The 25,000-nt window shown below is 45.6% G+C and overlaps 1 protein-coding gene across 1 annotated transcript in view; it reads left to right on the forward strand.

Annotated features, from left to right (window-relative positions):
* The window catches only part of LOC143277545 (bestrophin-2-like), a 34,188-nt gene extending 13,273 nt beyond the window's left edge, over window positions 1-20,915 (forward strand). The window contains exons 6-13 of the mRNA XM_076582427.1: window positions 5,034-5,186; window positions 7,753-7,833; window positions 9,454-9,608; window positions 10,313-10,432; window positions 12,393-12,558; window positions 13,903-14,051; window positions 16,088-16,351; window positions 17,385-20,915. Of these exons, the coding sequence (XP_076438542.1) occupies window positions 5,034-5,186; window positions 7,753-7,833; window positions 9,454-9,608; window positions 10,313-10,432; window positions 12,393-12,558; window positions 13,903-14,051; window positions 16,088-16,351; window positions 17,385-17,955 (1,659 nt within the window). The 3' untranslated portion in view covers window positions 17,956-20,915. The remainder of the gene's footprint in view (window positions 1-5,033; window positions 5,187-7,752; window positions 7,834-9,453; window positions 9,609-10,312; window positions 10,433-12,392; window positions 12,559-13,902; window positions 14,052-16,087; window positions 16,352-17,384) is intronic.
* The last annotated feature ends 4,085 nt before the right edge of the window (window positions 20,916-25,000 follow it).

The raw sequence follows: 25,000 nt of genomic DNA on the forward strand, positions 1-25,000 counted from the left end.
AATGCCAAGCCCCTTAAGAGAGAGACATAGGATAGAAAACGAGAGAGAGAGAGCAGTGTGTGTGTGTGTGATGCGTGTGTGTATGTGTGCGTGCTTACGTACGTGCGTGTGCGCGCGCGCGCGCGTGTGTGTGTGTATGTGTGTGTGATTGAGTGTGGAAGTGAGAGAGAGAAAGACACACAGAGAGAGTGACGAGAGAAGAGAGTGAGAGAGAGAGAGAGAGATAAAAGAGAGAGTGAGTGAATGAATGAACTAATGAATGGTTTATTCATTATAGGCCAAGGTTCCTAAAGAGAGAAAGAGGGGGACAGACAGACAGACAGACAGGATAAGACCTTCGTTTTACAATGATACATTTCTGCTGGGTATGTGTGAAGAACACGTCACATGTACAATGAACGTTTTTTCATCTCTCTCTCTCTCTCTCTCTCTCTCTCTCTCTCTCTCTCTCTCTCTCTCTCTCTCTCTCTCTCTCTCGCACACACACACACACTCTCTCTCTCCCTCGTTCTCCCCCCTCTCTCTCTCCTCTCTTTCCCCTTCACACTAACTCTCTCTTCTCACCCTCTATTTCCTCTCTCTCTCACTCTCTCTCCGTCCTCTCTCTCTCACACACTCTCTCTTCTCTTTCTACCCCCACCCCCCCACCCCCCTCTTTTTCTCTAACCCCTCCACACAGGCGATGTCGTTGTCATCGTGTCAGACCAGCGATGACAGTCGTGACCACTGAAGAAGGACCAGTGGTTGTGACGCTAGGTGGACCAGTGGTTGTGACACTAGATGGACCAGTCTAGATGGACCAGTGGTTGTGACGCTAGATGGACCAGTAGTTGTGACGCTAGGTGGGCCAGTCTAGATGGACCAGTGGTTGTGACGCTAGATGGACCAGTGGTTGTGACGCTAGATGGACCGGTCTAGATGGACCAGTGGTTGTGACGCTAGATGGACCAGTGGTTGTGACGCTAGATGGACCAGTAGTTGTGACGCTAGATGGACCAGTCTAGATGGACCAGTGGTTGTGACGCTAAATGGACCAGTGGTTGTGACTCTAGATGGACCAATGGTTGTGACACTAAATGGACCAGTGGTTCTGACGCTAGATGGACCAGTGGTTGTGACACTAGATGGACCAGTGGTTGTGACACTAGATGGACCAGTGGTTGTGACGCTAGATGGACCAGTGGTTGTGACACTAGATGGACCAGTGGTTGTGACGCTAGATGGACCAGTTGTTGTGACCCTAGATGGACTAGTTGTTGTTACCCTAGATGGACCAGTCTAGATGGACCAGTGGTTGTGACACTAAATGGACCAGTGGTTGTGACACTAAATGGACCAGTGGTTGTGACGCCAGATGGACCAGTTGTTGTGACCCTAGATGGACCAGTTGTTGTGACGCTAGATGGACCAGTGGTTGTGACGCTAGATGGACCAGTCTAGATGGACCAGTTATTGTGACGCTAGATGGACCAGTGGTTGTGACGCTAGATGGACCAGTGGTTGTGATGCTAGATGGACCAGTCTAGATGGACCAGTGGTTGTGACGCTGGATGGACCAGTAGTTGTGACGCTAGATGGACCAGTCTAGATGGACCAGTGGTTGTGACGCTAAATGGACCAGTGGTTGTGACGCTAGATGGACCAATGGTTGTGACACTAAATGGACCAGTTGTTGTGACCCTAGATGGACCAGTTGTTGTGACCCTAGATGGACCAGTGGTTGTGACGCTAGATGGACCAGTCTAGATGGACCAGTTATTGTGACGCTAAATGGACCAGTGGTTGTGACGCTAGATGGACCAATGGTTGTGACACTAAATGGACCAGTGGTTGTGACGCTAGATGGACCAGTGGTTGTGACGCTAGATGGACCAGTGCTTGTGACGCTAGATGGAACAGTTTTTGTGACCCTAGTTGGACTAGTTGTTGTGACCCTAGATGGACCAGTCTAGATGGACCAGTGGTTGTAACACTAAATGGACCAGTCTAGATGGACCAGTGGTTGTGACGCTAGATGGACCAGTAGTTGTGACGCTAGGTGGACCAGTCTAGATGGACCAGTGGTTGTGACGCTAGATGGACCAGTGGTTGTGACGCTAGATGGACCGGTCTAGATGGACCAGTGGTTGTGACGCTAGATGGACCAGTGGTTGTGACGCTAGATGGACCAGTAGTTGTGACGCTAGATGGACCAGTCTAGATGGACCAGTGGTTGTGACGCTAAATGGACCAGTGGTTGTGACGCTAGATGGACCAATGGTTGTGACACTAAATGGACCAGTGGTTGTGACACTAGATGGACCAGTGGTTGTGACGCTAGATGGACCAGTGGTTGTGACGCTAGATGGACCAGTTGTTGTGACACTAGATGGACCAGTGGTTGTGACGCTAGATGGACCAGTTGTTGTGACCCTAGATGGACTAGTTGTTGTGACCCTAGATGGACCAGTCTAGATGGACCAGTGGTTGTGACACTAAATGGACCAGTGGTTGTGACACTAAATGGACCAGTGGTTGTGACGCCAGATGGACCAGTTGTTGTGACCCTAGATGGACCAGTGGTTGTGACGCTAGATGGACCAGTCTAGATGGACCAGTTATTGTGACGCTAGATGGACCAGTGGTTGTGACGCTAGATGGACCAGTGGTTGTGATGCTAGATGGACCAGTCTAGATGGACCAGTGGTTGTGACGCTGGATGGACCAGTAGTTGTGACGCTAGATGGACCAGTCTAGATGGACCAGTGGTTGTGACGCTAAATGGACCAGTGGTTGTGACGCTAGATGGACCAATGGTTGTGACACTAAATGGACCAGTTGTTGTGACCCTAGATGGACCAGTTGTTGTGACCCTAGATGGACCAGTGGTTGTGACGCTAGATGGACCAGTCTAGATGGACCAGTTATTGTGACGCTAAATGGACCAGTGGTTGTGACGCTAGATGGACCAATGGTTGTGACACTAAATGGACCAGTGGTTGTGACGCTAGATGGACCAGTGGTTGTGACGCTAGATGGAACAGTTGTTGTGACCCTAGTTGGACTAGTTGTTGTGACCCTAGATGGACCAGTCTAGATGGACCAGTGGTTGTGACACTAAATGGACCAGTGGTTGTGACGCTAGATGGACCAGTGGTTGTGACGCTAGATGGACCAGTTGTTGTGACCCTAGATGGACCAGTGGTTGTGACGCTAGATGGACCAGTCCAGATGGACCAGTTACTGTGACGCTAGATGGACCAGTGGTTGTGACGCTAGATGGACCAGTCTAGATGGACCAGTGGTTGTGACGCTAGATGGACCAGTCTAGATGGACCAGTAGTTGTGACGCTAGATGGACCAGTAGTTGGGACGCTAGATGGACCAGTGGTTGTGACGCTAGATGGACCAGTGGTTGTGACCCTAGATGGACCAGTCTACATGGACCAGTGGTTGTGACACTAAATGGACCAGTGGTTGTGACGCTAGATGGACCAGTGGTTGTGACGCTAGATGGACCAGTCTAGATGAACCAGTTATTGTGACGCTAAATGACCAGTGGTTGTGACGCTAGATGGACCAATGGTTGTGACACTAAATGGACCAGTGGTTGTGACGCTAGATGGACCAGTGGTTGTGACGCTAGATGGACCAGTGGTTGTGACCCTAGATGGACCAATGGTTGTGACGCTAGATGGACCAATCTAGATGGACCAGTGGTTGTGACACTAAATGGACCAGTGGTTGTGATACTAGACGGACTAGTGGTTGTGACACTAAATGGACCAGTGGTTGTGATACTAGATGGACTAGTGGTTGTGACACTAAATGGACCAGTGGTTGTGACGGACACTAGATGGACCAGTGGTTGTGACACTAGATGGACCAGTGGTTGTGACACTAGAGGGAACAGTCTAGATGGACCAGTGGTTGTGACACTAGATGGACCAGTCTATATGGACCAGTGGTTGTGACACTAAATGGACCAGTGGTTGTGAAGGACACTAAATGGACCAGTGGTTGTGACGGACACTAGATGGACCAGTGGTTGTGATACTAGATGGACCAGTGGTTGTGACACTAGGTGGACCAGTCTAGATGGACCAGTGGTTGTGATACTAGATGGACCAGTGGTTGTGACACTAGATGGACCAGTGGTTGTGACGCTAGATGGACCAGTGGTTGTGACGCTAGATGGACCAGTCTAGATGAACCAGTTATTGTGACGCTAAATGACCAGTGGTTGTGACGCTAGATGGACCAATGGTTGTGACACTAAATGGACCAGTGGTTGTGACGCTAGATGGACCAGTGGTTGTGACGCTAGATGGACCAGTGGTTGTGACCCTAGATGGACCAATGGTTGTGACGCTAGATGGACCAATCTAGATGGACCAGTGGTTGTGACACTAAATGGACCAGTGGTTGTGATACTAGACGGACTAGTGGTTGTGACACTAAATGGACCAGTGGTTGTGATACTAGATGGACTAGTGGTTGTGACACTAAATGGACCAGTGGTTGTGACGGACACTAGATGGACCAGTGGTTGTGACACTAGATGGACCAGTGGTTGTGACACTAGAGGGAACAGTCTAGATGGACCAGTGGTTGTGACACTAGATGGACCAGTCTATATGGACCAGTGGTTGTGACACTAAATGGACCAGTGGTTGTGAAGGACACTAAATGGACCAGTGGTTGTGACGGACACTAGATGGACCAGTGGTTGTGATACTAGATGGACCAGTGGTTGTGACACTAGGTGGACCAGTCTAGATGGACCAGTGGTTGTGATACTAGATGGACCAGTGGTTGTGACACTAAATGGACCAGTGGTTGTGACACAAAATGGACCAGTGATTGTGACGCTAGATGGACCAGTGGTTGTGACACTAAATGGACCAGTGGTTGTGACACTAAATGGACCAGTCTAGATTGACCAGTGGTTGTGACACTAAATGGACCAGTGGTTGTGACACTAAATGGACCAGTGGTTCTGATACAAGATGGACCAGTGGTTGTGACACTAAATGGACCAGTGGTTGTGACAGGTGGTGACTCTGGCCGTCTATTCCTTCTTCGCGGCCTGTCTGCTGGGTCGTCAGTTCCTGGACTCCAGCAAAGGCTACCCGGGGTACGAGTACGACTCCTACGTACCCGTCTTCACCCTGCTGCAGTTCACCTTTTACATGGGGTGGCTCAAGGTCAGCTCGACAGTGACACTGTCTCACTGTCCCACGCTGTTTCACTGTCCCACACTGTCTCACTATCCCACACTGTTTCACTGTCCCACGCTGTCTCACAATCCCACACTGTCTCACAATCCCACACTGTATCCCACACTGTTTCACTGTCCCACGCTGTTTCACTATCCCACACTGTCTCACTATCCCACGCTGTTTCACTATCCCACACTGTCTCACTATCCCACGCTGTTTCACTATCCCACACTGTCTCACTATCCCATGCTGTTTCACTATCCCACGCTGTTTCACTATCCCACACTGTATCCCACACTGTTTCACTATCCCACGCTGTTTCACTATCCCACACTGTATCCCACACTGTCTCACTATCCCACACTGTCTCACTATCCCACACTGTATCCCACTCTGTCTCATAATCCCACACTGTATCCCACACTGTCTCATAATCCCACACTGTATCCCACACTGTCTCACAATCCCACATTGTATCCCACGCTGTCTCACAATCTTACGCTGTCTCACAATCCAACAATGTATCCGACATTGTCTCACAGTCCCACACTATCTCACACTGTCTCACAATCTATCCAACACTGTCTCACAATCCCACACTGTCTCACAATCCATCCCACACTGTCTCACAATCCCACACTGTCTCACAATCCATCCCACACTGTCTCACTATCCCACACTGTATCCCACACTGTCTCACAATCCCACACTGTCTCACAATCCCACACTGTATCCCACACTGTCTCACAATCCCACACTGTCTCACAATCCCACACTGTATCCCACACTGTCTCACAATCCCACACTGTGTCACAATCTCACGCTGTCTCACAATCCCACACTGTGTCACAATCTCACGCTGTCTCACAATCCCACACTGTCTCACAATCCCACACTGTCTCAAATCCCACACTGTATCCCACACTGTCTCACAATCCCACACTGTCTCACAATCCCACACTGTATCCCACACTGTCTCACAATCCCACACTGTCTCACAATCCCACACTGTATCCCACACTGTCTCACAATCCCACACTGTCTCACAATCCCACACTGTATCCCACACTGTCTCACAATCCCACACTGTCTCACAATCCTACACTGTATCCCACACTGTCTCACAATCCCACACTGTCTCACAATCCCACACTGTATCCCACACTGTCTCACAATCCCACACTGTCTCACAATCCCACACTGTGTCAAATCTCACGCTGTCTCACAATCCCACACTGTATCCCACACTGTCTCACAATCCCACACTGTGTCACAATCTCACGCTGTCTCACAATCCCACACTGTCTCACAATCCAACACTGTCCCACAATCCCACACTGTCTCACAATCTCACGCTTTTTCACAATCCCACACTGTCTCACAATCCCACACTGTCTCACAATCCAACACTGTATCTCACACTGTCTCACTATCCCACACTTTCTCACAATCCAACACTGTCTCACAATCCAACACTGTCTCATAATCCCACACTGTATCCCACACTCTCACAATCCCACACTGTCTCACACTGTCTCACAATCCCACGCTGTCTCGCACAGTGTTGTCTTCGCTAACGTCATCATCATCAAGATCGTTGTTGTCGACGTCCCCCCCCCCCCCCCCCCCCGCCCCTTCCCCTCTCTCTCTCTTCTTTTTCACTCTCCTCTTTCTCTCAGATTTGCATCATAAAAGTCAAGACACCAACTGGCGTTGACAAAGGAAATGTTGTTTTTTTTTATGTTAGAAAATAATAAGGAAAAAACAAAAACATAAAAAACAGGAAGACTTCCATCGCTTTCTGACACATTACAATGGAGGGTGCTTTGAGAATGACCAAGCTTATCAAAATCACACACTATCTCGTAAAGTGCAAGAAAGCGCGGGGTTGTGGGAAAACGTGCGTTTGCGAGAAAGCGTGTGCTTGACCACGTGTGGGGGTGATCACTGTTCAGTACAGTGCGTGAGCGAGTTGACTGGGTGTTGTGTGTGTGTGTGTGTGTGTGTGTGTGTCCTTATGTTTCTGTGTGTGTGTGTGTGTGTGTGTGTGTGTGTGTGTGTGTTTGTGTGTGTGTGCCTGCCTGTCTGTCTGTCTGTCTCACTCTCTATCTCGCTGTGTGTGTGTGTGTTTGTGTGTGTGTGCCTGCCTGTCTGTCTGTCTGTCTCACTCTCTCTCTCGCTGTGTGTGTGTGTGTGTGTGTGTGTGTGTGTGCCTGCCTGTCTGTCTGTCTGTCTGTCTGTCTCACTCTCTCTCTCGCTGTGTGTGTGTGTGTGTGTGTGTGTGTGTGTGTGTGTGTGTGTGTGTGTGTGTGTGTGTGCCTGTCTGTCTGTCTGTCTCACTCTCTCTCTCGCTGTGTGTGTGTGTGTGTGTGTGTGTGTGTGTGTGTGTGTGTGTGTGCCTGTCTGTCTGTCTGTCTGTCTGTCTGTCTCACTCTCTCTCTCGCTGTGTGTGTGTGTGTGTGTGTGTGTGTGTGTGTCTGTCTGTCTGTCTGTCTGTGTTTGTCCATATGTCAATGATGTGATCTTCCATCCTGTTTTCTATGGATCCCAGGTGGCGGAACAAATGATCAACCCTTTCGGTGAGGATGATGATGATTTCGACATCAACTGGCTTCTGGACCGACATATGGCAGTACGTTTTGTAACTTTTAGTCACTTAGTCAACACATTTTGTACCGTTTAATCACTTTGTCAACACGTTTTGTAGCGTTTAGTCACTTTGTCAACACGTTTTGTAACTTTTAGTCACTTAGTCAACACATTTTGTACCGTTTAATCACTTTGTCAACACGTTTTGTAGGTTTAGTCGTCACTTTGTCAACACATTTTGTACCGTTTAATCACTTTGTCAAACGTTTTGTAGCGTTTAGTCACTTTGTCAACACGTTTTGTAGCGTTTAGTCACTTTGTCAACACGTTTTGTAACTTTTAGTCACTTAGTCAACACATTTTGTACCGTTTAATCACTTTGTCAACACGTTTTGTAACTTTTAGTCACTTAGTCAACACATTTTGTACCGTTTAATCACTTTGTCAACACGTTTTGTATCGTTTAGTCACTTTGTCAATAGGTTTTGTATCGTTTAATCACTTTGTCAACACGTTTTGTATCGTTTATCGTTTACTTTGTCAACACGTTTTGTATCGTTTAGTCACTCTGTCAACACTTTTTGTAGCGTTTAGTCACTTTGCCAACACCCTCTGTATCGTTTAGTCACTTTGTCAATATGCTCTGTATTGTTTAGTCACTTTGTCTACACGTTCTGTATCGTTTAGTCACTTTGTCAATATGCTCTGTATTGTTTAGTCACTTTGTCAACACGTTCCCTATCGTTTAGTCACTTTGTCAATATGCTCTGTATTGTCACTTTGTCTACACGTTCTGTATCGTTTAGTCACTTGGTCAACACGTTCTGTATCGTTTAGTCACTTTGTCAATATGCTCTGTATTGTTTAGTCACTTTGTCAACACGTTCCCTATCGTTTAGTCACTTTGTCAATATGCTCTGTATTGTCACTTTGTCTACACGTTCTGTATCGTTTAGTCACTTGGTCAACACGCTCTGTATCGTTTAGTCACTTTGTCAAAAAGGTTTGTATCGTTCAGTCACATGGTACCTTTCCTAACGTCACTTAGTTTGTCAGTACGTTTTGTAAGGTTTAGTCACTTAGTTTGTCAGTACATTTTGTAAGGTTTAGTCACTTAGTACGTTTTGTAAAGTTTGTCAGTACGTTTTGTAAGGTTTAGTCACTTAGTACGTTTTGTAAGGTTTAGTCGCTTAGTCAGTACGCTTTGTAAGGTTTAGTCATTTAGTCAGTACGTTTTGTAAGGTTTAGTCACTTAGTTTGTCAGTACGTTAGGACACACGAAGGGGGTTCAGACACTAGCAACCCTGCGAGCATGTTGATCTGGGAGATGGATTAAAAAGCGCAGTTACCGAGATTCGAAGCCGGGACCCTCAGATTGGAAGTCCGACGCCTCCAGCAGGTGCTTTGTGTGATGTGTGCTGTGACGTGTCAGGTGCGCTCTGTGACGTGTGCTGTGACGTGGCAGGTGTGTTGTGTGACGTGTGCTGTGACGTGGCAGGTGTGCTGTGTGACGTGTGCTGTGACGTGGCAGGTGTGTTGTGTGACGTGTGCTGTGACGTGGCAGGTGTGCTGTGTGACGTGTGCTGTGACGTGGCAGGTGTGTTGTGTGACGTGTGCTGTGACGTGGCAGGTGTGCTGTGTGACGTGTGCTGTGACGTGGCAGGTGGCCTTCGCCTTGGTGGACCAGTGCTGCCGGACACACCCCCCTCTGGTGCGGGACCAGTTCTACGAGGAGGCCGTCATGCCCGAGATGCCCTACACTGTGGCCTCCGCCAGCTCCAGGAGACCCAACTTCCTGGGGTCCTCCTTCAACATCAAGTGTGTGTGTGTGTGTGTGTGTGTGTGTGTGTGTGTGTGTGTGTGTGTGTGTGTGTGCGAACATGCGTGCATATTGTACTTATTATTTCCCATTATAAATCCATTGCATGTGTTCGCGCACGTGGCATGCGGTGTGTGAGAGATGAGGTAGCTGTCCGTGAGATGACGTAGCTACCCGTAGCTGTGTGAGAGATGAGGTTGCTGCTGTGTGTGAGATGAGGTAGCTGTGTGAGAGATGAGGTAGCTGTGTGTGTGAGATGAGGTAGCTGTGTGAGAGATGAGGTAGCTGCTGCGTCAGAGATGAGGTAGCTGTGTGAAAAATGAGGTAGCTGCTGTGTGAGATGAGGTAGCTGCTGTGTGTGAGATGAGGTAGCTGTGTGAGATGAGGTAGCTGCTGTGTCAGAGATGAGGTAGCTGTGTGTGAGATGAGGTAGCTGTGTCAGATGAGGTAGCTGCTGTGTCAGAGATGAGGTAGCTGCTGTGTCAGAGATGAGGTAGCTGCTGTGTGTGAGATGAGGTAGATGAGGTAGCTGCTGTGTGTGAGATGAGGTAGCTGCTGTTTCAGAGATGAGGTAGCTGTGTGTGAGATGAGGTAGCTGCTGTGTGTGAGATGAGGTAGCTGTGTGTGTGAGATGAGGTAGCTGCTGTGTGAGATGAGGTAGCTGCTGTGTGTGAGATGAGGTAGCTGCCCGTGCTGTGTGCAGTCACCTGGCCTCGGAGGACCCCAAACACCCCGGGTCCGTGGACACGGAGGGACTCCGCCGTCGGAGCCACGGGTCGTTCGCCGGCTCTGTGCTCAGCTTGTTTCCCTTCAGGGCCCACAAGTCAGTGCCGTGACGGCCGTTTTCTTACCTTGCCCTGCCTTACCTTACCTTACCTGTCCTACTTTACCTTACCTTGCCCTGCCTTACCTTACCTTACCTTGCCCTGCCTTACCTTACCTTACCTGTCCTACCTTACCTTACCTTGCCCTGCCTTACCTTACCTTACCTGTCCTACCTTACCTTACCTTGCCCTGCCTTACCTTACCTTACCTGTCCTACCTTACCTTACCTTGCCCTGCCTTACCTTACCTTACCTTAACTTGCCCTGCCTTACCTTACCTTACCTGTCCTACCTTACCTTACCTTACCTTGCCCTGCCTTACCTTACCTTACCTTGCCCTGCCTTACCTTACCTTACCTGTCCTACCTTACCTTACCTTGCCCTGCCTTACCTTACCTTGCCCTGCCTTACCTTACCTTACCTGTTCTACCTTACCTTACCATGCCCTGCCTTACCTTACCTTTCCTACCTTACCTTACCTTGCCCTGCCTTACCTTACCTTGCCCTGCCTTACCTTACCTTACCCGTCCTACCATACCTTACCTTGCCCTGTCTTACCTTACCTTGCCCTGCCTTACCTTACCTTGCCCTGTCTTACCTTACCTTACCTTACCTTGCCCTCCCTTACCTGTCCTACCATACCTTACCTTGCCCTGCCTTACCTTACCTTACCTTGCCATGCCTTACCTTACCTTGCCCTCCCTTACCTTACCTTACCTTGCCCTGCCTTACCTTACCTGTCCTACATTAACTTACTTTCCCTGTCTTACCTTACCTTATCTTATCCGTCTTACTGTACATTACTTTTATGTTATCGCATTTTACTTTTATATTACTTTACTTTGTGTTATCTTATCTTATCCTATCATACCTTACCTTACCTAATCATATCTCACCATACCATACCTTACCTTATCCTATCTTGACCTATCTTATCCTATCATACCTTACCTAACTTTACCTTATCCCATCTTGACCTATCTTATCATATCATATCTTACCTTACCTCACTTTACCTTATCTCGCCGTACCTTACCTTAACTTATATCACCCTACCTTACCTTACTTTACCTTATATCACCCTACCTTACCTTACTTTACCTACCTTCTCTCCACCTGCCCTGTCCTATCATACTTTACCTGACCTTACACTGTGGTTGTGGCGGTGTTTGGGGCGGGGCACTGTCTTCCATCCATTACCTATTTCCCGTTCGTTTCAACTGGCTGTGTCGTCCTGGCCCGCCGCCTCCCTCACTTGATCTCGCCTCCATGGGTCGGACTGTATCGGCTACTGTCCGTTCCCGTTCTGCCTGTTCCCTTCACTGCCATCACCCCTCTGTCTGTCTCTCTGTCTGTGTCGGTCTCTCTCTTTCTCCAACACAAACAGTGACACACACACGCGCGCGCACGCGCACACACACACACACACACAGACACACACACACACAGGCACACACAGACACGCAGACATACAGACATAGACACAAACACACAGGCACATTCTGATATCACTGATAGTGAAAAGACGCTAAACTAAAGAACGAACATAAGCACGCACGCACACAAACACGCACACACACGCACGCACACACGCACACACACACACACGATCGTGAACAGAGCCTGTTGCAGAAATATAGAACAGTACCGCTAAGTTACATGCTACAAATAAGATACGACTATTTCAAACATGTTAACCACCACTACCACCACTACTAGTAACAACAACAACAACAACAACAATCATGTCATTGTGATGTCATGATGATGATAGATATGATGGTGATGATGATGGTGATGGTGATGATTGACATCATGATGATGATGATGATGATGATGATTGAATCATGATGATGATGATGATGATGATGATGATGATGGTGATGATGATGATTGACATGATGATGATGATGATGATGATGATGATAAACAGCCAAGTTGCCTGCATGTTTCACAAAGCCGCCTGCTGTCGGGGTCACGTGATACGATCGACTCTGGAGAACATCCGGGTCGTGTGGTGGCCAACAAGGGAGGCTACTTGCAAGTGCCGCAAGTCGCCCCCAGCAATGACAAGTCTCGCAGCATCTCGCTCGACATGTCCAATGACGAGACCATCAGACTGGGCGTAAGTATGAGCTTGATTTGTCATGGGTCCCTCACTGTTCGGTTTGCTCTCCGCTCGTTGTCAGGTTGTTCGTTATGTCGTTGTTGATGTCGTTGTTGTTGTCGCTGTAGTTGTTGTTGTTGTAGTTGTTGTTCTTGTTCTTGTTGTTGCTGTTGTTGTTGTTGTTGTTGCTGCTGCTGTTGTTGTTGTTGTTGTCCATATTGTTCTTGGTCTCGAATCCTGTCCTTCGTGTTCTTGGTCCACGTGACGATAGCCTCGAAATGGCCTTAGTGGTCGGCGAGGCTCTAAGCACCATCAGTTGATTTGATTTTTGACGGGTGCAATAACCGAGTGTTTAAAGCGTTGGACTTTCAATCTGAGGGTCCCGGGTTCGGATCTCAGTGACGGTGCCTGCTGGGTAAAGGATGGAGATTTTTCCGATCTCTCAGGTCAACATATGTGCAGACCTGCTAGTGCCTGAACCCCCTTCGTGTGTATACGCAAGCAGAAAATACGCACGTTAAAGATCCCGTAATCCATGTCAGCGTTCGGTGGGTAATGGAAACAAGAACATACCCAGCATGCACATCCCCGAAAGAGGAGTATGGCATACACGTGTAAGCCAGCTCATGTACATTCGAGTGAACGTGGGATTGTAGCCCACGAACGCAGAAGAAGAAGAAGAAGACGATTTGATTTGAATCTATTGTTGTTGTTCTTCTTCTCCTCTTCCTTCTTATTTTGTTCTTGTTGTTCTTCTCCCATTCTTCTTGACATCGTTCTGCCCCCTCTCTCCAGACTCTGAACAGGTAAGTCTTTTTCTTTCAGTCCCAGTTTGCTTTCCCCGCGTATTTGAGGTGCTGAACACAATTGTTTGTGGTCTCTGCTGACAATGGAGATTGTGTCATTTGTTGTTGTTGTGTCTATAAGTGTGTATACTCGAGCCAAAGGACATTGTTGGGGTGAACTTGCAGTTGCAGAAAATAAAGTTGTATCTGATCTTAACTTATGTGTCCATACCTTTACTTTTCCTTCTCCTGCCTTACCTTACCTTATCATACCTCATCTTACCTTATCATATCTTACCTTACCTTATCCTACCTTACCTTACCTGAGCTTACCTTACCTTACCTTACCATATCTTACCTTATCATAGTTATCATACCTTACCTTATCTTGTCTTACCTTATCCTACCATATGGTACCTTACCTTACCTCATCTTACCATACCATACCATACCATACCATACCGTACCATGCCATACCTTACCTTACGTCATCTTGTCTTGCCTCGTCTCGTTATCTCGTCTTACCTTACCTTACCTTACCTTACCTTACCTTACCTGATGACGACGCCTGGTTCAGATCCCGGACTACCGGGAGCGGTCCTTCAGTGACCGGGTGTCCACGACCTCCGAGGCCGACACCCCGGTCCGCAAGAAGAGCTCCCCGCACAGGTTCAACTTCCTCCTCACCAGGGACACCTCCCACCCCGCCTCCCCCAAACCACCCAGGTATCGTTTGGCTGGTGTGTGTGTGTGTGTGGGGGGGGGGATATTCATCTTCGCACTTGCACTCACTTAACACAGAGCACGCTTGTACATATGCATACAGACACGCGCAGGAATACACTAACACTCACAGAGAGAAACCCACACGCAGACACAGACACATGGTACATATACACACACAAATGCACGTGAACACACACACCATATGCACACACGCAAATACATACGCGCGCGCACAGACATACACATACACACACAGACACACGCAAACACACACACACACACACACACACACACACACACACACACACATTAACACTAACGCACGTAAATAACCATGTTCGAACACAGAGTACAGGACAGAACAGTACAGCACAGCTCAGTCTAGCACAACACAACACAACACAGCACAGCAGAGTATAGCACAGCACAGTACATACAACACAGTATAGCACAGCTCAGTACAACACAGCTCAGTATAATTATGACAACACAGTATAGCACAAAACAACACAGCACAGTATAGCATAGCACAGCTCAGCACAGCACAGTACAGCACAGCATGGCACAGCTCAGTATAGGACAGCACAGTATAGCACAACAGAACACAGCACAGTATAGCACAGCTCAGTATAGCACAACACAACACAACTCAGTATAGCACAACACAACCCAACACAACACAACACAGCATAGCATAGCACAGTATAGCACAACACAACACAACTCAGTATAGCACAACACAACACAACTCAGTATAGCACAACACAACCCAACACAACACAACACAGCATAGCATAGCACAGTATAGCACAACACAACACAACTCAGTATAGCACAACACAACACAACTCAGTATAACACAACACAACACAGCATAGCATAGCACAGTATAGCACAACACAACACAGCACAGTATAGTATAGCACAGTATAGCACAACAGAACACAGCTTAGTATAGCACAGCACAGTGTAGCACAGCACAGCACAACACAGCTCAGTATAGCACAACACAGTATAGCACAACACAACGTAGCACAGTATAGCACAGCACAGTATAGCGCAGCACAACACAGCACAGTATAGCACAGCTCAGTATAGCACAACACAACACAGCTCAGTATAGCACAGCTTAGTATAGCACAGTACAGTACAGAACAGCACAGTATAGCACAGCTCAGTATAGCACAGCACAGCTCAGTATAGCACAGCTAGCTCAGTATAGCACAGCACAGTATAGCACAGCACAGTATAGAACAGTATAGCACAGCTCAGTATAGCACAGCACAGTATAGCACAGTATAGCACAGCTCAGTATAGCACAGCACAGTATAGCACAGCACAGTATAGCACAGCACAGTATAACACACACACACACACACACACACACACACACACACACACACACACACACACACACACACACACATTAACACTAACGCACGTAAATAACCATGCTCGAACACAGAGTACGGGACAGAACAGCACAGCACAGTATAGCACAGCACAGCACAGTATAGCTCAGCACAGCACAGCACAGTATAGCACAGCACAGTATAGCACAACACAACACAACACAGCACAACACAGCACAGCACAACGTAACACAGCATAGCCCAACACAGCACAGCATAGCACAGCACAGCACAGCACAGTATAGCTCAGCACAGCACAGCACAGTATAGCTCAGCACAGCACAGCACAGTATAGCACAGCACAGTATAGCACAACACAGCACAGCACAGCTCAGAACAGTATAGCACAGCTCAGAACAGCACAGCACAACGTAACACAGCATAGCCCAACACAGCACAGTACAGCACAACACATCACAAGCCAGAACAGCGTCACAGTGTAGCACAGCACAGCTAAACACAGCACAGTTTATCACAGTATAGCACAGCACAGCTCAGCGCAGCTCAGCACAGCACAGCTCAGCACAGCACACCACTACACTCCACTCCACGACAGCCCCATTCTAACCATGTCCACCACCACCCACCCTCTGCACTCTCCCCCCACTCCCCCACCCCCCACAGATTCGTGGTGGAGCCGGTAGCGGATGACAATGACGTCAGCGGGGGTGAAAGGTCACGACGCGGCGGGCAGCACGTGCTGTCCATGCTGCAAGGGGCGCCCCCTGGCGGCAACAAGGCGGTGTCCCGGCCCCCGCTACTGTCGGCCATTGAGGAGGGCAACACCGTCACCAGCATACGTCAGCTCCTGCCCCGCTCCGACAGTGACGACACCGCCAGTGTGACGTCAGCCGATGACGTGACTGAGGAGGTTAAAGACGCCAAGGGGTGAGTGGTGGGGAGGCAGTGTGGGAGGAAAGCGGAAATGAGAGAGAGATTCAGATTCAGATGGTTTAATGTGTTTCGGCCATTGGCAAACATACACATCGGGGAAGGGGAAGATGGAGTGGGTAATCCAGCAGTGAGAGAGAGACAGACAGAATGGAAGAGAGAGAGAGACAGAGAGAGAGAGAGAGAGAGAGAGAGTGTGTGTGTGTAAGAGAGAGAAAGGGTTGAAGAAAAAGAGAGAGGGGGGAAGAAGGAGACAGAGTGAAAAAAGAGGAAAAGAGACTGCCACGGAGACTGGAAGAGAGATGGAGAGACAGAGAGTGGAAGAGAGAGGGGAGAAAGAAAGTAGAAGATACAGATAGTTGGACACACACACACACACACACACACACACACACACACACACATACACACACACACAGAGGGTGTAAAAGAAAGTTAAAGAGGGAGAGAGAGAGAAAGAGAGAGAGAGAGAGTAAGAGAAAGATGAGACAGAGTAAGAGAGAAAGAGATTGAGATAGAGAAGGAGGAAACGAGAGAGGAAGATAGAGAGAGAAAATGAAAGAAAAAAAAAGTAGTAGAAGTAGTAGGAGGAGGAGGGGGAGGGGGGAGTAGGAGTAGAAGTAGTAGTAATAGTGTTCCACAAAAAATATTAATAGATTGATTAAAACAAAAAGAGGTGGTATGTGAGCGCGCGCGCATGTGTGTGTGTGTGTGTGTGTGTGTGTGTGTGTGTGTGTGTGTGTGTGTGTGTGTGTGTGTGTGTGTGTGCGTATAAAATATATTTGCGTGTTCGCCTATTCCTCGGCGCATGCCAAAAGGAACACACACACACACACACACACACACACAGATAAATGGGAAGGGGAAAGGGTGAAGAGAGACAGACACAAGGGGTACGGTCCCCCTCCCTCCCCCCCACCCCCCCCCCGGAACACCCCCGCCCCCCTCGCGTCCACCACCTCCCCGGTCCCCCCTCCCCTCACCCAGCAGCACGTGCTAACCACAGCACACTGTCACCTGCTGTCTCCAGACTGGACGACATCACTGAGGACCACCGGGAGCTGGAGTTTATCGACGACCATCACGTGACCACAGCCACGGACCACGTGACTATGGCCACGGACCCCATGACCTCACGCCCGGAGCGCGCGGTACCGGTTCAGGCCCCCTTACCAAGCATCGTGGAGGACTCAGACGCTCCGCCTTCTGCCGACGACAAGGACCCAGCCCCACACATGCCCAACGGCAACGTCTTGGACATGTCCTGGACCGTGGGCACCGCGCCCCCTGGTGGCGCCAGCATGACGTCACGATTCCCGCGCCGTCCTTCCCGTGGTGCCCTGGTGATGCCCAACCCCGAGCTGCTCCTCTCCTCTGCTTCACGCACCTCCGAGTCCTCGGCTTCCTCCGACCCCGGCGACCTGACCAGCAGCAACCAGACGGTGTCCGGCACGGTCAGCACGGACCAGTGTGCTGTGTCCCCGCCCTCGGGGCTCCGAGTACCCCTCATTTCCGTGACCTCGGAGTCGGACGATGAAGAACTTGTTGATCCTTTCCTCTCTCCTGTGGCTGTGGGGTCCGCACCCCAGTTTAGTCACTGAAACCAGATGTTGACGGAGAGAAGGGTTACTGGCGATGAACTGCCACCCCGCCCCCACTGCCACCGATGGTACAGTTCTTTGTGCGTGGAAAGAACAGTTGAAGAACAGGAAGGTGGAGGCATACAATGGGTTCTTTCCTTCTATTTGTTTGTTGGTTTTTTGTTGTTGTTGTTGTTGTTTTGTTGTTGTTTTCCAATGAACGCTTCAGATCGTGAAAATATTTCATTGGACATGCCAGCGGATATTCAGTCTGTTAGCCAGTGTGTGTGTGTGTGTGTGTGTGTGTGTGTGTTTACCATATATATTCATCAGCATGCGTTTGATTTTACGTATATGTGCGCATGTGCGTCCGTCCGTCCGTCCCCTTGCAATGACCTCAACGTTTTCAACCCAACTCCAGAGACCAATTCCCCCCCCCCCCCCCCCCCACCAAAAAAAAGAAAAAAAAATCCCCAAAAGCTGGATGTGATTCGTCCTGGCTGATTGATTTTGCTTTTTTACTGTGGTCGTATCGCTTTACTCTCCTCTGCGCATGAGTCAGGATGGAAACGTTTAGAACAGAAAAGGAAAAAAGACGGTGTTGGAGTGGAGATGTCATTAAACACCTTCAAACAAGAGGTCACACCTTCTTGGTTCACGTGTGATTCCTGCTGAACAACAAAACGGGGAAAAAAAAAACAACGTTGGTGGATGGGAGTGGGGTCATGGGTGGTGGGGGTGGAGGTGTTACCAGTTTTTAAGAAATAAAAAGTATAAAGAAATGTAGCCCGACAGTGGGTAACAGACTCAATATCCGTTTTTGAACCGAAAGCTGTGTGTTTTGTAACGGAACAACGCTGTCTTAAGCAGCGCACATCGATCAGCATTTCATTGTTTTACCATCATAGATTATAAATAATAATAATAATAATAATAATAATAATAATAATGGTATTTATATAGCGCTGGATCTTGTGCAGAGACAAATCAAAGCGCTTTCGCACCAGTCATTCACACGCATACATAACTCTAAAACTGTAGAAACTAAAAGGCAAGGAAGGGCAGGCAAGGGAGGCTATTTTGGGAAGAGGTGGGTTTTAAGGCCAGACTTGAAAGAGCTGAGTGTGGAGACTTGACGAAGCGAAAAAGGAAGTTCATTCCAATCGCAAGGTTCAGAAACAGAGAAAGAACGGCGGCCAACAGTCGAGTGTTATAGATCTATCAAAGTTTCAGACTTTCCGTCTTGATCCCCGACACGATGATCACTGGGGACAATCCACTTCATTCGCTTAGGTCGAAGACATCATAAAACATCAACAACAACAACAACAGCAACAACAAAAACACCTAATACCAATAGTTAAATAGGTAGATAAAAATTATACCAAAACAAGAGGCAACTCACTTGTGCTTCGCGCTTTTCCAGTTAAGGAATCATGAGGATTAAAAAAATATATTTAAAAAATCGTTGAAAAGTACTCTGTATTGAATATTATATATATAATAAGCTTATGAGCTTGGGAGGAAAAAAAAAAAAAAAAAAGGTATGCGAGCGGCATCGAACGATGCATGTTTTGATCCGAAGCAAGCAGACTTATCCCCACTGCTGCGGCATATCTGACGTCGTTCGACTAAATTTAATATTTAAAGGGATGTTGACGTTTTATTCTTCCTGCGACAGTATCAGTATCAGTAGCTCAAGGAGGTGTGCATGCAAAAATCGAGAGAGGAAAAGGGAAAAGAAAAACATGTGAAGTACCGCAAATGTTTTCGGGTTAACATTTACTGTAGCTTGCAATTGTTCACTCGAGAATCATATACACGGAGTTGTCACTGATTGTACTTTGTAATGTGAACTTTTGTGTTTATACCTATTTATTTAATTATTCATCTATCCGTTACTTTTTTACGTCTAATAGAAACTTTGCATGGTAGAATGTATTTATTGTTAATGTATTTGAAATGCAGCTGTGATGATTACAGCAGTGAAAAACGCATTGGCTCAATGTAATATTTGTGCAATTTGGTTGTTCCATGTTGATGTGACTTTCCAAATTATGTGACACAAGTCTTGAAATAAGCATTCAGTTGAGCAGGGCATTCAGAGGAGAGTCCCTTTTCTCATTGTTGTTGTTGCTGGTAGTGGTGGTGGTGGTGGTGGTGGTGGTATTGTCGCTAGATACACCCTGCCCCATCCCCACCTCCTCATTGATGGTTTGGATTATGAAGCGGAGGAAAAAAGATCACACACACACACACACACACACACACACACACACACAGGGGAGAGGAAGAGAGAAAGGAGAAAAAAAAAAAAAAACCCAACAAAAAACAGAGATAGAGGGGTTGTGGACATGCCTCCACTTCCATCACCAGCACCTTTCCAACATTAAACCTTGGATGCTGGTGTTTGGCGGATATGCATGCTGGCTTTTTATATGTGTGTGCATTACATACGATCCAGTCTTGTTTTGTTTTGTTTTTTATACTCGATGGCGAACAATTGACGGGAAAAAATCCTGAGCCTTCGTGCAGGAATATGACTGTACAAGAAAACCTTTTTTTCTGTACTTTTCGGATTCTACGGAAACAAAAACAATGTCACTCTCAGCCCTGGTTTGGCTCTGTGCAGTCAGCTAGGTTATGGGCGACAGTGATAGTGTGTAAATGTTGATGCTGTGCCTGCCCCTTTGTATTACTCTTACTGCACATTGTTGTTGTTTTTTTGTTTGTTTGTTGTTGTTGTTGTTGATGTTGTTTTTGTTTGGTTGGTTTTTCTTTGCGCCCATCGCTTGCTTGCGCTAGTCAAGCAAATTGTTACCTTTTTTTGATATTTTTATACTATGGTGTCATTTTCTTTTTTTTAAATAATTGTTACTTGTCTGTATGTAATTCACTTTTCTATCTCGGTCTCTACTTGTGACGAATGGATGAATATTCTTTGTTTCCTTTTGCCCAGCTGATTGATACTAGTATACACATTCTTCGAGTCTGTCTTTCTTTAACAGAAGAATATGTTATGGGTGGAAAGAACGGTGATTCTCTGGAAGAAAGGGGGTGCGATGTATACTGACCAAAAATACCACTTGTCAATGCGTAACCTGAAGATATCATCTCTAAACTGCCAGGGGTTGGGCAATTTTCAGAAAAGGAAAGACGTCTCACAGTATTTAAGACAAAAGCAATATTCGGTATACTTTTTACAAGACACACATTTTACTAAGAAGATGGACAGACAGATCAGGGCAGAATGGGGTTATGAATGTGTTTTTTCGTCGAATAATTCTAGATCACGAGGGGTAGCTATTCTGTTAAATTAATAGCTTGGAGTTTCAAATACAAAAAAACAACCGATTATAGACATTCAGGGTTATTACATATTTCTGCTTTTAAAAATATCTAACATGGAAATTCTTTTGGTCAATGTGTATGGACCTAACAGAGACGACCCTATATTTTTTTAAGAGATTCGGCCAAAAATTGAAGAACAAGCTATTCAGAATGTAATAATAGGAGGCGATTGGAACTTAGTTATGAATCCTAGCTTAGACTATTACAACTATAAACGTGTAAACAATATGGCAGCACAAAAACAGTAATAAAGATGATGGATGACTTACAGTTAGTAGACATATGGAGAGAATTAAATAATGAAGTTTTAAGATACACCTGGAGGAAACCAACCCCTTTACAACAAAGCCGTCTTGATTTCTTTTTATTGTCTGACAAGTTGATCGCCAACGTTAAGGATGCAGATATCACTTACGGTTACAGGAGTGACCATTCTTTAATTACAATTGATCTACAATTTAACACACAACCCAGAAGAAAAACATTTTGGAAATTTAATTCATCTTTACTTAGGGACAACGAATATGTAGAGTTAGTGAAAGAAACAATAGAAAAAGTAAAGGACCAATATGCAGTGTTACCGTATGCAAGAGAAAACTTAGGCAAGATACCTAATAATGAAATTGAGTTAACCATAAGCGATCAACTCTATCTGGATGTATTATTAATGGAAATAACTAAAACAATATCTTTTGGTATAAGAAAGAAAAGACAGCTTATAGAAAAGGAGGAAACACTAGAAAAAGAAATACAGCGAATCGATAAAGAAATAGATACACATAGTTTAGCCAGAGAATTGCAGGAGAAAAAAGAACTAGTACAGCTACGAAAAATAAATTGGAAGGGATCGCTTTAAGGTCGAAAGCAAGGTGGGCATCTTAGGGTGAAAAGGTGACTAAATATTTTTTGTGATCTCGAAAAAAGACATTTTGTAAGTAAACAAATGTTGAAATTAGTGACACCTCAAGGTAATATTTTGACGGGAACAGACAAGATCTTAGAGGCGATGAGACTTTATTATGAAGACCTATACAGAGAACAGGAAGTAAAAGGCACAGACATTAACAGTTACGTTAAAAGATTGCCCAGTCTGGATGAATTTGAATCAGAGCAACTAGAAGGACGTTTCAAAAAAACAGGAAGCCACAGAAACACTAAGAAGAATGCAAAACGATAAGAGTCCAGGCACAGATGGAATGACTAAACTTCTATACATTTTTCTGGAAAGACATAGGGGACTTTGTAGTTAGATCACTGAATGAAGGTTTTAAAAAGGGAGAACTGTCAGTTACACAAAAAGAAGGGATAATTACATGTTTACCAAATGGAGATAAACCAAGAGAATATTTACAGAACTGGAGACCTATTTCGTTGCTAAACGTTGCTTATAAGATAGGATCTGCATGCATAGCTAATGGAATCAAGAAAGTTCTACCAAAGTTAATACACGAAGATCAGACAGGTTTTATTCCAGGTAGATATATTGGTGATAACATAAGAAGACTGTATGACATTATGCATTATTTAGAAATTAAATACCGCCCAGGCTTGTTAGCATCAATAGATTTCGAAAAAAACATTCGACTCATTAAATTGGTCATATATGAACACTATTAAAAGCCTATGGATTTGGCTTAGATGTATGTAAATGGATTCACACGTTTTACAAGGATATAAAATCATATGTCATTGTGAACGGTAAAGTATCCAAAGGCTTGAAAATACAAAGAGGATGCCGCCAGGGAGATCCAATCTCACCCTATCTGTTTGTATTATGCTCAGAAATCCTGGCGTGCAAATTAGGGAAGATGAAGAAATTAAAGGCATAAATTTATTAGATACCATCTTTAGAATTAGTCAGTTTGCTGATGATATGACATTCACATTAGAAGGAGATAAAGAATCGTATGAAAAATTGTTTGAAACACTAGTGGGATTTGAATAATTTTCAGGGCTAAAAATTAACTATGATAAAACATTGAATGTCTGGTTAGGAAGAATGAAGAACTCAAAACACCAGTATCTAATAGAAAAGAAAATGAAATGGAACCCCCCAAAATATAAACTTTTAGGCATTTGGTTCACAGAAATAACTGAAGTGAATACAAGAGACAAATTGATAGAAGCTAAGAAGCTTTTCAAGATTGGTCAAAACGTATATGTACACCCCTTGGTAGAATAGCTATTTTAAAATCACTTACTTGAAGGAAAAGTGTGAAAATTGTGCAAATGTAAAGTTTAATATAGAGTTAGTATTATTTGGAAATGAATGATATTACAGAAACAGATGACATATTTGACTATATCATTCTAGTGGCGAAATATTTCATTTATAAATGCAGAATAAATAAAATCAAACCATGTATAAAGTACTTCCTAACAGACCTAAGAAACATATATAAAACCGAAAAATATATACACTCGATGGAAATGATGTCCATAGCATTTTCTAGAAAATGGTACCCACACATAAAAATGATTGAAGGCAACGAGGAGGAGGACAGACAACCACGAATGTAACGTTTTATTTATTTTCATTTTCCTTTCATTTATTTACTTGTTTGATGCAGTGCATGTGACGTTTTTATTTCTGTTTTTTCTCTTTATGACAACAATGTTGTGTTGTTGTTTTCCCGAATTACAGATTAAGTAATGCACAATGACAAATATTATTAATTTCAAATATTAGTTTTGTATGTCTGTCTGTACGTATTAAATGTTAAACTGGAATAAAAATATTTATTTAAAAAAACCCCAAAAAACAACAACACACACACACACACACACACACACACACACAAACACACACACACACACACACACACACACACACACACACACACACACACACACACACACTCACTCACTCACTCACTCGAACACACATGCTCACAGCCAAACACAAAAGCAATATTTCTCAGAACAGTATTTCATATAATTTTTGTCAAAATGATGCAGAATCTTGAAACAAAGGGAAAAAAACAAACAATTTTTCTTTATATATTGCTTTTTTCCCACTTTGAAAGTAAAAGAATTGGAGTCTGAGGAATGACGGATGGAAAAAGCGAAAGCAACACCAAAAAAAAAGAAGAAAAAGGTAAACAAAAAAAAAAAAAAAAAGAAAATAAAGAAAAACAAAACAAAACAAACAAACAAAAAAGCGAAAAAAGAAAAAAAAAGAAATTAAAACAGGAGGATGGAGGACCCATTAAAAAGAAATATATATATATATATATATATATATATATATATATATATATATATATATATATATATATATATATATATATATATATAACGCCTTCCAAGACTGTGACCGGGGCATCTACATTCAGTTTCGCACAGTTGGCAAACTTTTCAACTTGCGGCGACTCCACGCCAGGTCCAGTGTGTTTGAGGCACTGATGAGAGAGTTCCTCTTCGCTGATGACTGCGCGCTTGCTGCACACACCCATGAGGACATGCAGTTCATTATGGACAGGTTCTCAACCTCCTGCAGGCGCTTTGGACTCACCATCAGCCTCAGCAAGACCGAGACCATGTACCAACCAGCTAGCTCACAGAACGCCAGTGCCTCCCCCCCTCCTGCAATCAAGATCGATGACACAGAGATCAAGTCAGTCGACAAGTTTTGCTACCTGGGCAGCACCCTATACAGCAACGGCAACGGAGCCCTTGATGCAGAAGTGACGCTGCGCATCGCCAAGGCCAGCTC

The sequence above is a fragment of the Babylonia areolata genome, chromosome 34, assembly GCF_041734735.1.
Source record: "Babylonia areolata isolate BAREFJ2019XMU chromosome 34, ASM4173473v1, whole genome shotgun sequence".
NCBI lineage: Eukaryota > Metazoa > Mollusca > Gastropoda > Neogastropoda > Buccinidae > Babylonia > Babylonia areolata.